At 45.6% G+C, this 17,647-nt stretch overlaps 1 protein-coding gene across 39 annotated transcripts in view; it reads right to left on the bottom strand.

Annotated features, from left to right (window-relative positions):
• Nucleotides 1-17,647, bottom strand: part of AFDN (afadin, adherens junction formation factor) — a 233,174-nt gene that overhangs the window by 103,397 nt on the left and 112,130 nt on the right. For all 39 annotated transcript variants that reach the window (XR_010599747.1, XR_010599748.1, XM_024112024.3 and 36 more), the window contains 4 exons: nt 16,457-16,551; nt 13,913-14,175; nt 7,964-8,033; nt 6,778-6,896 (listed from right to left, as the gene is read on the bottom strand). Coding sequence is in view for 37 of the 39 variants with exons in the window: in XM_024112024.3 (XP_023967792.2) it covers nt 6,778-6,896; nt 7,964-8,033; nt 13,913-14,175; nt 16,457-16,551 (547 nt within the window). In the remaining 2 variants the exon portion in view is untranslated. The remainder of the gene's footprint in view (nt 1-6,777; nt 6,897-7,963; nt 8,034-13,912; nt 14,176-16,456; nt 16,552-17,647) is intronic.

The following is a 17,647-nucleotide window of genomic DNA, read 5'->3' as shown; positions in this document are numbered from 1 at the left end:
CACATCTGGAAGATGGAATGGATGATATCCGGGCGAATTGACCACTCGTGCGTATGGAAGGATCTGCTGAGACGGTCCGCTAGAGTGTTCTGGACTCTAGAGAGGACTCCAGGGAGGCAATGCAGAACTCCCACAGGCGAATGGCCTCTTGGCATAGGAGAGACGAGCGGGCTCCTCCTTGCTTGTTGATGTAGAACATGGTCATGGTGTTGTCTGTGAGGACTGACACGCAACGGCCATGTAGGAGACCAAGAAATGCCTGACAGGCTAGGCGCACTGCCATCAGCTCTCGAACATTGATGTGCAGAGCTAGTTGGGATGCTGTCCACAGGCCCTGGGTATGGTGCTCCCCGAGGTGAGCACCCCAACCTAGAGATGAAGCGTCCGTGACCAGGTGCAGGGAGGGTTGTGGGGCGTGAAATGGCACTCCTGCGCAAACCGCCTTGTGATCCAGCCACCAGGTGAGAGAGGTCAAGACCGAGTTCGGAATCGTGACCACCATGTTCAGGCTGTCCCGATAAGGATGGTACACCGACGATATCCAGGCCTGAAGTGGGCGAAGCCGAAGTCTGGCATACCTGGTTATGTAAGTGCAAGAGGCCATGTGTCCCAACAGGCCGAGGTACGTCCTTGTTGTGGTGATCGGAAAAACCTGGAGTCCTTGGATGATGTTTGTGATGGTGTGAAACAGAGTGTCTGGCAGAAGAGCTCGGGCGAGTCTGGAGTCTAAGACTGCCCCAGTAAACTCTATTCTCTGGGTTGGCTCCAGAGTGGACTTTTCTCTGTTGAGTAGAATGCCTAAGTCATGGAATGTTTGTAGCATTATCTGGACGTGAGTTTGAACTTGCTTCCTGGTGCGGCCGCGCACCAGCCAGTCCTTTAGATACGGGAACAACTGTATCCTTTGTCGACGAAGGTATGCTGCCACGACAGCCATGCATTTGGTGAACACTCTCGGAGCCGCGGTCAAGCCGAAGGGAAGGACGGCAAATTGGTAGTGCACATTATTTACTAGAAATCGAAGGAAGCACCTGTGTGTGGGGTAGATTGCTATATGAAAATATGCGTCCTTCATGTCGAGGGCGGCGTACCAGGATCCAGGGAAGGGATGATGGTCCCCAAGGAGACCATGTGGAACTTCAACTTTACTATGAATTTGTTGAGTCCGTGTAAGTCTAGAATGGGTCGCAGACCCCCTTTTGCTTTGGGGAATCAGGAAGTAGTGGGAGTAAAACCCCCTGCCCCTTAACTCTGGGGGAACCTCCTCTATGGCCCCCATAGACAGGAGCCCAAAAACCTCCTGTGTAAGGAGATGCTTGTGAGAAGGGTCCCTGAAGAGGGACGGGAAGGGGGGAGAGGGAGAACGAAGAAAACTGGAGAGCGTATCCCCTCTCCACCGTGCGAAGGACCCAACGGTCCGAGGTTATAAGGGACCAAGCACGGTGGAAACAGGAGAAGCAATCCTGAAAGAAACGAAATGGATCCTGGGTAGTGGCTGGCACGCTGTCCTCAAGCGCACCTTCAAAAGTTTTGCCTAGGTCCTGAAGGTGGTCTAGGAGGGCCTTGGTTCTGACTGGGTTGAGGGCCGGTCGACCTGCGTCTACCACCTCTTCCCCACCTTCTGGGGAAGTCCTGTCTCGGACGAGGAGGAGGAGGGTAGAACCTTTGTGGCTGGGGCCTAAAGGACCTGCGCTGGGGTCCTGGGACATGCATCCCCAGGGAGCGCATGATGGTTCTGGAGTCCTTGAGGCTCTGCAACCGAGAGTCCGTCTTGTCCAAGAACAACCCCTGGCCCTCAAACGGCAGATCTTGCAGGGTCTGCTGCAGTTCTGGCGGTAACCCCGAAACCTGACGCGTCTCATGGCTATCCCAGATGCTAGTGTCCTGGCGGCCGAGTCCGCTATGTCGAGGGAGGCCTGCAAGGAGGTCCTAGCCACCTTTTTACCTTCCTCCACTAGGGCCCCGAACTCTTCCCTCGAGTCCTGGGGGACCAACTCTTTAAATTTACCCATGGAATTCCATGAGTTGTAATTGTACCGACTCAAGAGCGCCTGTTGGTTTGCAGCTCTGAGCTTCAGACCCCCCGCTGAGTAAACCTTGCATCCAAACAAATCGAAGCATTTGGCGTCCTTCGATTTGGGCGCTGCCGCCTGCTGACCATGACTCTCTCTTGCGTTCACTGAGGAGACTACCAGTGAACACGGCAGAGGGTGTGTATAGAGGTACTCATTGTCTTTAGAGGGGACAAAGTACTTCCTCTCTACACCTCTGGCAGTGGGAGGGATGGAGGCTGGGGTTTGCCATATGGCATTAGCGTTAGCCTGGATCGTACGAATAATGGGCAACACCACCCGGGATGGGGCATCAGCTGAGATGATGGTCACCAACGGGTCCTCCACCTCCACCATCTCCTCAGCCTGTAGGTCCATGTTCCGTGCCACCCTACGCAACAAGTCTTGGTGGGCACGGAAGTCTATTGGAGGTAGGCCTGAGGCTGTTGTACCCACCACCGCCTCATCTGGAGAGGATGAGGACGCCGCCTCAGGGGGTAAAGGATCCATATGAGGGTCCGGCTCCAAGGGTCCCTGATGTGCAGGATCCCCTACACCGGGGTCTGAGGCCTGCGTGGGTGTCGGCTCTGGAGCCTCCATGCCCCCTGGGGGAGGACGGGAGATGGTGGCCTCAGGAACCCTGGGCTCAGAGTGTGCCGTGCGAGAGGCCGCTGGTGGAGCCCCTTGAGCTTGGTGATATGCCCATGGGGTCCAGAAAGACCAATGTGCAGGGTCCTGTCTAGGGTCCTCTGCCCCCTCCTGCCAATGACCGAAGTTGGCTGCAGCCTGACCCTGAGCAGGGTATGCTGATCGGGAAGCCCCTTCCGACAAGCGAGACACCGATCTTGAGGGCCAGGGCGGTGCTGAGCGTGGTTGCAGGGGCTCATCCTGGTACAGTGCCGAGCGGTGCTGGTCCACAGGCGAGTGGTCTCTGTACGGTGCCGGTGAGCGGTACCGGGATCAAGAACTGTGCCAATGGCCATGCCGGTACCAGGATCCAGATCTGGATCGCGAAGACGAAGACCATCTGTAGACTCGATGCCGGGAGCGGCCTCGCGAACAGGAGCGGCGCTCATACCGGTGCCGGAAACTGCATCTGGACTCCTACCAGTACCAATGCTCGAGTCAGTGCCGAGAAGTAGACCGGTGCCGGGAGGAAGATCTGGGCCGTGCGTACGACCGGCGCCAAGATGGAGATCGGTGCCGGGACTGCAAGCAGCATCGGGACCTGCTCCGAGACCGGGAGCGGTGCCGCGAGTCCACGCTCTGAGATGGAGAGCCTATCAGGGCAGGCTTGCCCCTGGATTGCACAGTACGAAGGGCATGCGGTGCCGCGGGTTGAGATCTTTCGCCGTTGCAAAAGTCTCCGGTGTAGAAGGAAGACAGGGCTCAATCACAGGACGAGGCGGTGAGCTAGTCCACACCGGACTCAACGGCTCTACACCCGGTGCCAGAGTCAACTGTGTCGACGATGCCTGCACCCTCTGGTGCTCCGAAGCTGGACGCGGCTCTACCACCGGTGCGGGGGGAGCCAGTGCCTGATGGACAGCAGCGTCCTGGGTCTTGCGGGGTCTTTTATGCCCCGGAGACAGGGAACAGCGCCGAGGGGCTTGCGAGGGACGCGGTGCCGAGGGAGGACGCTGCCGTGGGGCCTTATCCGCGTCAGCTCGCGGTGCAGTACTGGAGGATGCTGCTGGGGCGCTGTGCACCGAGGCGCTCGGCGCTGGGACTTGGCGCGCCGAAGGAGGATCTGGGCTAAGTGCGCCTCCATAAGGAGCTGCTTAAGTCTAAAGTCCCGCTCCTTTTTGGTCCTGGGCCTGAAAGCCTTGCAGATCTTGCACTTCTCTAGTGAGACTCCCCTAAACACTTCAGACAAGAGTCGTGAGGGTCTGCCGTTGGCATAGGCTTAGCACAGGACGTGCATGGCTTCAAGCCAGGAGCCTTGGGCATGAGCCCGGCTGCGCGCTGGGGGGAAAAGGGGGATAATAGCTCCCTTAACCCCCGCTAACTGTTTATAACTACTCTACAAACTATTAACAACAAACTATTAATCTAAAGAATATAACCAACAACTATCTACAAGAACTAACGAGTAAAGCTAGGGAGAGTGGAAAACAGCTATGCCGCGCTCCACAGTTCCAATGACCGTCACGGGCGGTAAGAAGGAACTGAGGGGGCGCTCGGTCGGCTGGGGTATATATCCAGTGCCATGAAGGCGCCACTCCAGGGGGCTCCACAGCCGAACCACCGGGTGTTGCTAGGGTAGAAAATTCTCCGACGATTGTGCACGCTGCGCGCGCGTACACCTAATTGGAATTGATATGAGCAAGCACACGAAGAAGAACTGACGACTCCTCTCTCCTCATTAGCATCAATAGTATAGGAGGCATCCACTGCCTTCTTTTCCTCACCAGTTCCAAGGATGATCCCTGCGCCCCTTCGGCTAGTCCCAATATGGGGGGGGGGGGGGGGACTTTTGCTCTTCAGTTCTGGGAAACTGGTACTATGCTGCTTATAAGTTCCAGACACTTGGGTACTAGGGCACAGAGTCTCACCTGACTTAGGCCTGGTCTACACTGCCACTTATATTGACGTAAGTTACATAAGTCAGGGAGTGTGAAAAAATCACCTCCCTGAGCAACTGAGCTTACATCGACCTAACGTGGGGTCTACACTGCGCTATGTCGGCAGGAGACGCTCTCCCGACAACTTACATTCTGTTTCTCAGAGAGATGGAGTACTGAAGTCAACAGGAGAGTGCTCTCCCATCAATCGCAGCGGTGCCGATTTAGTGGGCCAACGTAAACAAGCCCTTAGAGAGTGTCAGAGAGGAGGTGCTCTTTTTGAATGAGGGCTTGGAAGGGGATTTCTCACAATTTTTTGTGAACTTGTTATGAGGGGGTAGGAGGAAACTTTCTTTGGAACAGTCTTTAGCACTGGTCTGATTATCCCCAAAGCTGGAGAATACTGTGCTCGGAGGGATGCTTCTCAGCGCCTCTGCCTGACACACCGGAGGTGGAGGGTTATCTGACGGGCCAGGATCAGACTGGGGTCTCACTACACATTCCAGCAGGAATCTTCTATGCCTGGCTTGTACATAACTTGATGGGTTCACGTAGAAAAGGACTGGCAGATAGGATATGAGCTTCCCCGGGACAATAGAGGCATGTATCATGCTCATTGCTAACCAGGAAAGCTCAGTTGCAGGCTACTCAGATTTTGAGTCCTGGAAACATGGGCATACTAATCACTCCAGATGTCCAGACGGGGGGTGGGGAAGAGATGTCCAGATAGGGAGACCCCCCACCCCCAAGACTACTCAACTACTCTAACTGTAAGTTAGCTAAAAACAGGTTTCATTAGCTATTTACAACTACACTTTTTGAAGAATTCTAACTAACACCGCAGACATTACAGAAGTTGTCTCAGCCCACGGGTGGTAGAAAGGAACTGGAGAGATAGTCACTCCACGCAAGCCCTCAGTTTGGTGCACAGGAGAAGGTTACAGGCACGGACCAGTGGATACTGCTAGCAAATGTCTTCCAGTTTTGGATACATTGAGTGCATGTGCACCTCAAATAGAACACATATAGGCCGTCCCTGGCGGGGGCGGGGTCCAAGACAAATCAGCCTCCCCACTAGTCTCCTCGCCATCTGCCTGTGCACCCGCTGCTCTCCTCCTCGCCGTCCACCTGCCCACCTGCTACTCGCCTCCTCGCCAGCTGGCACGCCCCCTCCCACGTCTGCCGCTCTCCTCCCTGCTAGTTTCCTCACCAGCGGTCTGGCGCTCCCCCTCCCTTGTCCGCCCGCCTGCTGCTCTCCTCGCCATCCACCCACCCCCTCAGCCCCTGCCTCCCAGCTAGTCTCCTTGCCATCCGTCCGCTGCTCTCCTCCTCACCATCCGTCCGCCTGCCTGCCTCCCCGTTCACCTCCTCAACCCGCATGTCCACCCGCCTTACCTCTCCACCCGCCTCCTCACCTGAATATCTGGACAAATGATGCCCAGACTGTACATTGGTCAGGACGTGGGGACAAAGGGCTAAGTATCGGGACAGTCATGATTTTATTGAAGCGCGGGGCCTAGGGCGGTCACCCAATTCACCCTACCCAAGATACGTCTCTGCATATAGGGATCATCACTAAAAGAACTTAAACTTAAGAACAGATTTTATGAAGACTCACAGAGACAAACATCATACTTTGATTATTTTACCAGGTTTTGATAAATGTTTTACAAATTAGGGAAGACTGAAATGACTAGAGGCTGAAATTGTCTGTCAACAAATCCTGCCAACTGCATTACAAGGACTAAAAGAAGCTTACAGTTGTGCCCCACGTTCAGACAGAAAAACACATCAACCCAAAGTTGACAAATGTGGATGCCCAACCAATAGATGACAAGAAATTCTGTACCTGTTAAAATACTCCATTAGATGCGTTTAAGTTATCAAAAAAGAAAATCAACAACGGTCTAACAAATTCAGAAAATAGCAATTTGTCTGGAAAAAACAGTGATATAAATTACAGAAAAATCAAAACTAAGATAAAAATAAGATATTTTAATATTCTCTTAATTTCATCCTTTATTTTGGAAAGGGTTAAAAACTTTTTTCCCAGGCAGACACGTACTATTTCAATACATCTTGATGAGACCTTGCTTCACGTTTCCAGAAAAGACATCTGTTTAATTGACAATATCAGAAATGATAGAATATGTATTTCCTACCTGCCGTCGTGCCTGCGATAATCTTGCTGCTGTTCCACTCTAATCATTGGCTTCACCATGCCTCGTTCAGCTGTGCTGGATGCTGATGAAGTTCTGTCACTATCCAGTCTATTGGTGCTCTAACTCAAACAGGAAGACAAATCTTTAACATGCATGCATTAGATCAGCCAAGTCTTACGTTCATCACTATGAAAAAAACTTATTTCAAGGCTGCCAGAAGGGGACAGTGAACAGAGAAGACTACAAAACAGAAGACAGCAATGCAGCATGTGTTATCACCACAATGAAATTTTCATACTAGCTATTCAAAACATCAAAACAGCCAACTAGAAACATATTTTTGGCAACGTATTGGCAGGAATTTTAAAACCAACGAAGTTAACATTAACAGAAAGCCAGTAACAGTGCTTATAATGATGCAAAGATTCTACAGATTCTTGCTTAAAACAGTTTTAATATATAATAATTGAAAAACTAGGAATAACAGGCTGCCTTTCTTCAAAATGTTAGTTACTGAAGTTAAATAAAACTTCAGTAATAAAATAAAATAAAAGTTTTTAAACACTGATTAAAAATCCTTTCCCCTCTCAATTGCTCAGTGTTTATACTTCTGACGTATGCTGTTATTTCACTAGTTTTCCAATATTCAGTCCCTCCCCCAAGCTAGACAGAACCTGAATTTCTAATGTTAAAAAAAAAACTCCTATTTTTGAAAAAAAAATCTTGCTGTTCTTTATACATCATAAAGAAGCATAAAAGGGCACACATCCATTTTTTCCCTCTTTATAGGTCAGCTATCATCAGCATTATGGGCTTCAGTCTTACAGGTGGCTTTACAATGCATTCTTCCCCACTTCATTTACTCATGCACCTTTAACTGTGTAACCTGTCCTCTGTCCAGTAAACCATTTCTTTGAGAACTTATGCTAATACTCCAAAGCTCTGACATGTTTCAAAGTATTTTTAAAAATTGCAGTTCTTTTCCTAAAAAAGTTCTTCTCTCCTTAAACAGAAAGTATGCTAGATGCTATACAGACATATAAAAAGATAGTCACTCATCCAAAAAGCTTACCTAGGGCCACTCAAGAACCACACAATATTTCATCATTGGTGAGCTTTAACAACAAATGGGGAATATAAACTATAAATGTAATCATTTTTGACCAGTCTAATTACAGTTTGATACCTTGCTCGCTGGTAATGCTGTTCCACTGTGAACATCTCCCTCCAGATCAAATGTTGTTTCCTGAACAACCCTGAGAAGATTAAGACCGAAAAAACCTCTAGTAACTTTCAAGAAGAAATTACAAATATGCAGTATAAAAAACAATGGTACAGGATAGCTAAGGTACACTGCAAACCAAATAGCTCTGCTATACCGCCTTATTTTTTAATATTTGTATTTAAAGTATTGATAGGACATTTATACATAGGCTTGACAGAATTCGATTTTTATTTTTTATAATTTTGATGTTTCAATATCAATGTTTACTGTTAAGCATTTGTTCTGTTTTTATTGATTTAAATTTTCACAGTTGCGCAAAAGTGTGGGTTTTAAGGTGTTTTTTTTTTCAAATTTTATCTATTTAAATATTCACAGCTGCAGGAAACTACAGGGTGGTAAGACAAGAAAATTTAATGACAGTAGATGTTGAGATTCAGGAAGTGAAAGTTTTGTAACCACTGAAATAAATTGTATATTTTGACATGCAATGTTGACAAAAAGTAAATATCCTTAAACAGAACTCTAATAAATTCTTAAACAGCACTTCTCTTACTTTGCCTATCTGTAAATTTCGATTATTGAAATATTTTTTCCCTTGGTTTGTGTGTGTGTGTACGGTGAAACAGACGTAGTAGTAAGAGAGCTCTGAGGTCCAGGATGGGTCTCCAACTTCCCTTCCATTTGGGTAATAGGAAGTAACGAGAATAGAATCCCTTGCCTCGTAAATGTTGAGGTAATGGTTCTATGGCTCATAACTGCATGAGGCGATCTATCTCCTGCTGCAGGAGACTCATGAGAAGGGTCCCTAAAGAGGCACGATGGGGAAGGGTGTTCTGGAGGCGGCACAGAGGGGATGTGGATGGAATATCTGCAACTGATGATCTCTAGGACCCATCTGTCTGAGGTTATATGCTCCCAGGCACTGTGGAACGCTGCCAAATGGTGGCCAAATGGGTGGATGGTCACAGATAGTAGTGGAGAGAGGTCTCGCGGAGCCTTGACCTCCCTAAAAAGTGGGAGTGGGAGCCTGATGGCTTTCACTTTGAGAACTTTTCCTTTTTCTGCTGGGGCTCATAGTTCGGTTGTTATGGGAATTGGAATGAATAAGGCTTCTGTTGGTATTGAGGGTTAAAATGAATTTTGCCCTGGTGTGGAGATTCCCAGTGACCTGAGAGTGGCCCTGGAATCCTTCAAAGAGAGAGGCATCAGTCTTCTTGGCGAAGAGCTTCACACCCTTAAAGGGGAGGTCCTCCACCATGGTCTGCACCTCCTTCGGGAATCCCGAGAGATGGAGCCACGACTCCCATCTCAGTACCACAGCTGTGGAGACGGTCCTGGCAGCCGTGTCAGCAGCATCAAGGGCCGATTGCAAAGATGTTTTTGCTACCAGTTGCACCTCCTGGATGATGGCCTTGAAGAAATCCCGGGAGCTCTTTGGGAGCTTATCAATAACGTTGTGTAGTTTATTGTAATTCGTCTAGTCATACTTTGCCGTGAGTGGCTGGTAGTTGGCAATTCAAAACTAAGTTGGCCGAGGAATAGGCCTTCCAGTCTCTGTCATAGGCGTTGTCTTAAGAGTGGTTCTGTCAGCCATGAGAGTTCACAGCATCACGATGGAATTTGGTGGTGTGTGGGTGAATAGGAATTCATGATGTCCCCGCAAAGGAATCAATTTTTTGTCCACCCACTTGCATGTTGGAGTCACTGAGGCCGGGGTTTGCCACACCATCTTAGCTGGTTTCAGAGTAGCAGCCGTGATAGTCTGTATCCGCAAAAAGAACAGGAGTACTTGTGGCACCTTAGAGGCTAGCAAATTTATTTGAGCATAAGCTTTCATGGGCTACAGCCCACTTCATCTGAAGCATAGACTGGAACATACAGCAAGAAGATATTTATACATACAGAGAACATGAAAAGGTGGAAGTAGCCATACCAACTGTAAGAGGCCAATCAATTGAGATGAGCTATCAGCAGGAGAAAAAAAACTTTTGAAGTGATAATCAAGATAGCCCATAGAAGGTGTGAGGATACTTAACATGGGGAAATAGATTCAATTAGTGTAATGACCCAACCATTCCCAGTCTCTGTTCAAACCCAAGTTAATGGTTTCTAATTTGCATATTAATTCAAGTTCAGCAGTCTCTCTTTGGAGTCTGTTTTTGATGTTTACACCATCTTAGCTGGGTGTAGGATGGCCTTGTTGATTGACAATGTGATTTTGGAAGTAGATGAAGCATGGAGGATGTCAATAGGCTGGTGATGCGTATCTTTAGCCAACTCCAATGGCATGCAAAGCGTGTCCGCCACTCTCTTCGCCAGCTCTTGGAACAAGCGGAAGTTATCCGCCATGGAAGGTGGCGATGGCATAATTGCTTTGTCCAGCAAAGAAGAGGATATGGCTTTGACTGTGATTTGCTCCTCTGTGTCCACCTCCTGCTCCTCCACTTTTTGGGATTCTGAGGCGTACAATGCTGTAGCTGAGGGGGTGTGCCTGGGAGGCTCTCAGGTGATGCTTGGTGCCCTTGAGGCCACTGCGGAGGGATAGGGCCTGGTGAAGATACTCATGGATGACCATACCAAGATGGTGGTGGTGCCATCTGGTGGTACATTCCTGGATCCTGTTGATAGTGTGTCCCATATAGAGCTTTGGAGGAGTATAGAGAAACCCCATCTAGCTCATTGTCCGATCCCTCACTTGACATCAGAGGGGCATGGCATAATTGTCGGGGAAATGATTGGCCATGACTCAGTTCCAGTACCAAGGGACTGAGAGTCAGGAGCTTCCAACATAGCCAGGTCACCAGCCTGATGGAATTCTGCCAGTACCGAATGTCCTGGCATTGGTGGTGGTGCCAGGGAGATGGGGACCTCATCTGTACCAATCTCTCCGGTGCCGAATGCGTAATGCTGCTGATGGTATCGATGACAGCTCACATACCAGAAGCATCTTAGGGAGTTTGCTCTTGTGTTTTCGTACCGAAGATTCAGTGCCCAAGCCCAAAGGGTCTGTGAGCCTATCAACAGTACTGGACACTGAGTGTGCCATGAGGCATGGGTGCCAGACGATCTTGGTGCCGGCGGTGCTGAGGATACTAACCAAGTGAGATGGTGATCGCTTTCGGCTATTCCTGGGCTTGCTGAAGGGAGTTACCACTCTCTTTTTCGACTTGGGAGTGGACTCCCCAGATAGTTTCTTTGACCCACTCTCTTTCCAAGTCAAAGGTTAAGGGGAAGACTCATGCTCACTGAAGGGCTTGGGTCAGAGAGCCGCCTCCATAAAGATGATTTTTTTGGTGGAGCTCTGTGTCCTTGTGGGATCTCGGTCAGAGCTGCTGAGAGAGGGAATACTTTAGTTGGCTGTGGCCCTCACCGACGCAGCGAATGCACTGGGAGTGCTTGTCTGCAACTGGGATCGCCTCGCTGGAAACACAACACTCCTTGAAGCCCGGAGAGTCTGGTGTACCCTTAACTGCTTTACAATTTGCTATGTTTTAGGAGAGCAGCCTGCAGTGAGCTTCTTTAGTCTTCTGCAGGTAGACTAATTTGAACAAATGAACCAGAACACACACATCGATTTTTAGTGACGTGCAATCCTTTTTGCCTATTGATTGATAAAAAAGGCTACACACTTAAAATGGAAACCTTTACATGATACAAATCTCATTACACGGATCACAGGATAGGAAACAAGTATGTTTTCGTGGGTTTTGATAACACCGTTATAAAACATTAATTCTTCAATGAAAATATTATCCATGAACTATCAAACATCTGATTACTACCTAGAGGTGGGGCCTACCTTGTATCACCTTATATTCCCTGGCAACAAACTTCTCTAGCATGAAAAACTCAAAAGCATAATTAGACACCCCTATAACCAATGGGAGTCTGCAGGATGACAAAATTAGGGACTTTGAAGCCAAATCCCAGCACAGGGGAGAAGCCAATGAAAATATAACCTTGTGTGTGTTTTGGGTACCCCCACTGCACATAAAGGATTCTGTTGCAGCAGTACTCCAATACCCACTCTATGAGGATAGACAATGGAGATTAATTATAACAATTGATATTTCTGGACCTGAGAAAAGATACCCAGTCACAAAAAGAGGTGCTACTTTCTAATTACTGCAGCAGTCCTGTAGAGAAAAAAACTGCATATCAACTATAAAATTATCAACTTTACAGACTTTTGGTCTGATCTGAATTGAGAAAATATGCATGGCAACAGATCTCAGAGAGGACTCAATAAGTGAGTACAGCCATTTTGCAAAAGAATTTATGAGTTTCAAATACTACAACAGACTGTTTATTAATGTCATTCCTCAGATCATAATTTAAAATAATCGTTAAACAGTAGTTTTTACCAGTGATTTATTTAGCTGAAGAACATAAAATTATTTAACTTACGCAATTAAAACTGTGTGTACAAGTTTTACAAAGGGGAGACACTTATTTCTTTGCCCTGTTAGGATTACATTTCTGAATGCTTGCCAAGGAGAGGAACTCTCTCTCCACATTCAATGAGCTGCTCCATCTTTGGACCGTGAATCTTTTTTAAAACCATACAAATTCACAAGTATGGTACTGTCCAAGAGGTGTCAGATGGGTTTATTGTATTTTGTGACCCTGAAAGGAATGTAACATCTATAACCTATACTTCAAAAGTTGACTTGACTTCCTCTGATATAGTGGGTCGGGTGGAGAATCACACAAAAAAGGACAAAAAACCTGACTGATTCTGGACCAATGCCTTTTAAGGTATAAAAACTTTTCATCCATAATGAAGATCACAGAAAAGCAGCTTTCACAAAATTCCCTAACTTCTTATACTGAATGCCCATGTATACTTTGAGTTTTAAACAAAAATCCAGAATAGGAAGATGACTGTGGTAAAAGTATAGATTTTTAAAATTAACTAGTAATTCAATGACAACATAATATGCCTCTTCTCACCAATGTGTTTCACAATGGATAATTTCTTACATAATCAGCTTTTGTGCCTCAATTTCTTCAATCCAGAACATCCTACTCTAGTAGTTTCCTTTGGACCAGTCAGAGAAGAGAGCAGATCATCAATATTTTACATCTTCCAAGTAGTTCTGTATGGTTTTAAATCCTGCGGCTCTCTGCATATTTTCATTTCCAATGAACATGAAGCCCTAAGGCCAGGCAATATTTGTCCTCATATCTAATCTATGTATCTAATACTGCACCCATCAAAATAATATGAGCACAAATAATAGGTGAAAACTTAGGATTGCTGGACTCTAGGCACAGAAAAAAGAGGAGCAACTGTTACACATCTGGAAGACAAGGCCACAAGGTAAAATATTGGGCTCCCTATTCTGACATCTCAAATGGAGTTTTGCAATCATCCATTTCCGAGGGGGAATCCAGATATTTTAGAAACTCTTGATAAAATCCAGTGTAAGTGGCAAATAGCAGAGACGCACCCAAAAAGTACATCTTTTTCTGTTTTGTTTATTCACATCTAGTCTAATGAAACTTCCGAAGTTACTGTCTAAGGAAAAAGAATAGCACCAGACTCACTATGTAAAGTCAGTAAATTTCTTATGTTCCTGGTGTTTGACTGAGCTGTCGTGAAATGTATTAGGGTTCTAATAATTCTCCCTCTCCCCCCCCCCCCCCCCCCATTTTGGACTGGTGAATCAGTGTCATGAGAAAAATATACTTCTATATTTAATAATGAAACAAACATATGCAAGTCCTAAAAACTTCACAAGGTGGAGCTAAAGTATTATAATAGTTATATTTCTACTATAAATTTTACTTAGAACAGTTAAGAGTAGGCACTCAGAGTCTGATGGTCTTACACTCAAGACTCCATATTATTTTATTATTTGAAGGCTCTATATTATTTTCACTCAAAAAATAGGATTGTGTACTCACCCAGTTTTGTGCCTTGGACCTTTGATCATGAGACCTGCATCTAGAGTTCTTTTAGGAATAATGTGGTCCTGACTGGGATCCACAAATTTAAATACATGAGATGATCCAAACTGAACCTTCATGCCACTTTGCAGCATGGTGGTCTCTGAAATACGCTGACCTTCTACATAAGTTTCAGCGTCAATGCTTCTTGGTGTAACAGTAACAACTCCATCCATATTGGTGAGATCACAGTGATGAGACTGAATTCCTGGACCAAACAACTGGAAATACAAATATTCAATAGTTCTAAAATTAACTAATTCAGAATCACTGCAGAAACAAAGCATAACTGTGTACCCCAATTCACCCTAATTGCAGTATATGGATATATTTTACTCCTGCCTCTGAATTTTCATTAGAAATTTATCAATTAAAGCATCAGTAATTTAATCTTAGCTTAAGCTTTGCTCCAAGTGAAGACAACCATAACGTGTTTTTGCAGCATATTTTAGCTAAATATTTCCACTCAAAATATACTTTGCACATTATTAATAAACTGTTATAAATATGCTGCTCATAATTGAATTGCAAGATCCACAAAGGGACTTAGGAGCCAAAGTCTGAGTTTTAGGTACCACTGTGATCCACACAAAACTGCCTTACCCCATAGGTTCCTTTGGTGTCTAAATTTTTGCTATAGAAGTTCCTTAAGTGCCTAAGATTCTGCCTCTGAGCATGCACACAGCTACCTGACACTTCAATCCCAGTACAAACTAGGGGAAGATAGGCACTGATCCACCTACCTTGCCTGTGCGGTCTGATCTGGTAGGCAAGCTTTGAGCATGCCTAACTCCACATAAGGTGGGGGGGGGGGGGAGCAGGAGAGTGAGGAGGGGAAGGAGGCCTCCCTTATAACCCTTAGCCCAGTAGTTAGGGTAATCACCTGGGACAGGAAAACTCCAGTTCAATTCCCTCATCTTTCTGATAAGAGCTTTGAACAGGGGTCTACCAGCTCTTTGGTGAATGACCTAGTCACTGGACTAGAGAGTGATTCTCATAGCTTCCGGCCCAAATAATATTTTATTAAAGTGGAATGGCTTCAACAAGAGAGACAGAAGGCCCATGTTAGATTATCCCATAGATCAGTGATTAGAGCACTAACCTGAGATATGGGAGATCCTTGTTCAAATGCCTTCTCATCAGGCAGCAGGGAAAATTGAGAAGAGGCCTCCTACATCCTAGTGAGTACCCTAGTCACTGGGATAAGGGAGGTCTTTCCACCCCAGCCATCTGTGTGGAGTTAGGCAGGCGCCTAAGTCTTGCTTGCAAGAAACTGCTTGGATATCTAAGCTGCCTGATTCCTGGTGAGGGGTTCCCAGCTGCAGATCACTGACAGAGATAGGCATTTCCCCGCAGCCCGGATCCAAGAGGGGCGGGGCTTAGGTAGCTCCCCAACTAGCGAGCTGACTTTTGTGGATCCCATTCTCCAGGTGCTTCTATCTTCCCATTCATTTTAGGCAACTAAAACTCATGGTTTGTGAATTCCAGTAATTTTCAAGTTTCAGAGTAGCAGCTGTGTTAGTCTGTATCCGCAAAAAGAAGAACAGGAGTACTTGTGGCACCTTAGAGACTAACAAATTTATTAGAGCATAAGCTTTCGTGGACTACAGCCCACTATGCATCCGAAGAAGTGGGCTGTAGTCCACGAAAGCTTATGCTCTAATAAATTTGTTAGTCTCTAAGGTGCCACAAGTACTCCTGTTCTTCTTTTTAGTAATTTTCAAGAGGTCTAAAAGATAGACATTGCAACACCCGAGGCCTTTTGTGGATAAAAGACTTGAACCTGCAAATACTTACACACTAGTAAAGTGGATGAGGATGGATTGTTCAGTGGTTAGGGTGGTAGCCTGGGACATGAGAGACTCCTCTGCCACAAACATCATGTGTGATTCAGGACAAGTTACAGTCTCTCTGTGCCTCAGTTCCCCATTTTACTTCCCTAGATCACAGGGTTGTTGTGAGGATAAATACATTAAAGACTGAGGCATTCTGATTCATTTACAACAATTGGTTTCAACTTTACGATGCTCGGGCATGCAATGGAGTGCATTGCGGTTCCGAGTTACGACGTTTTGACTTACGACGCAATTTTCAGGAACCAATTGTGTCGCAAGTCCAAGGACTATCTGTATTCATTTTTGTGTTTAAAGGATCACGCCTTCAGTTTCTTCTTTAAGCAAAACGGAAAAAACAAATCAAAGCATTCCGATCAACAGAAAATCATTTGTGTTTGCATTTAGATTTATATGCTCTTCTGACTTGTAAAGGTAAGTCACTTCGGCCAGATGTGCTCAGGATGAAGTAAACTGGTAGGTACAGAGTGGCTTTTTTTAAATGCATTTTGAATTAATGCTTACTAACAGGAAAGCCTGAGGCCCATGCTGAGGGGGTTAAATAATTAAATAGTTATGGTCCTCAGTGAGCTGAGCTAGTTCCCAGGATTACACACGTGACTGGTTGAAGTTCAGATCAGCTCTTTCACTTGAGGCTGTTTTTCCTCACCTGGATGGAATTGTCATCAAATTTTTCAGTTCCAACTTCAGTGACACTTAACTGTAGACGATAGAGTTTTGGCTTATCTCTGGAGTCAGAACCATCTGTAGAGTAAGTGTAAAGCACTTGATTTGCAAATATTATAGCTTGATTTCTAATTCATAAAACAAAACTCAAAACACCTAATTCTGAATTAATGTTCACCAAAAATTAATCTAATTTGTGTCCTTAAACTTTGTTAGAAACACTGAAGAGTTGCTAACGTTTATGTGAAAAAAGATAATATGGATGGTAAATCTTAAATAGGAAAGCCTATGCAAAAGAAAATTGCTTTAGCAACTGCAGAAAGGAAAATAATCTTTTCATTAGAGCTTTCTACTGTACATATTCCTGTATATTTCCATTTGTGCTTAAATAGTAGCTTACAGTATAGAGGAAGAAATTTTCCTCAGGCTTCTGATATATACGAACAGAGAAAGAAAAAAATAAGGATTTCAAAAATATTTGAATGAAATGTGTAGATGTCAGCACCACAGATATAGGTCTAAGCCTTGTCTATCACAGCACCTCTAATGAAATGCATATTGCCATCAATACCTCCATCACTGTATCAGGTAGCCTGTGAGACCAATTTTTTTCCCCTTTACCAGATGCTGAAGCAAGTCAAAAAGCCAATAAATACATACATAAATAAATAAAATAAAAAAGATCCTTGTAAAAACGGTTACCCTACTAAACATATGCCTGAGTCAGCTTCTTCCTCATGGATCAGAAATGATAATTCTGATACATTTGTAAGAGAACTATGACCTCAGTAATGTTCCTCCTGAGCTTATCTTCAGTCCCAGCGACCTACATTTTGATCTTGCAGAAAATGAAACGGGGGAGAAAAGAGGAACTTGAGACCCTAAGAATATTATTCTCTTTAAAATGTACACACTAGCCCCTACTCTCCCTTTCCCACCAAAGAAAACCAAATGTGCGCACATACATATGCACCCCTTTTAGTGAGACATATTGAAGAGGAGAGAACTTAGCTGCCATCTCCTCTAGCCATCTACCATTGATTTTCATGCATATACACAAACTCATTTTACAGCTAAGTATTACAGCTTTTAATGCTAATGGCAACTTATGCATCTTACTTTCCCCCCCAAAAAACGAGTGCATAAGTTCAAAATCTCTGTCTGATATCTAGAA

The sequence above is a fragment of the Chrysemys picta genome, chromosome 3 (genome assembly GCF_011386835.1).
Source record: "Chrysemys picta bellii isolate R12L10 chromosome 3, ASM1138683v2, whole genome shotgun sequence".
Taxonomy (NCBI): Eukaryota; Metazoa; Chordata; order Testudines; family Emydidae; genus Chrysemys; species Chrysemys picta.
Note: the sequence above shows the minus strand (reverse complement) of the source record. Positions and strands in the feature narration are given on the sequence as shown.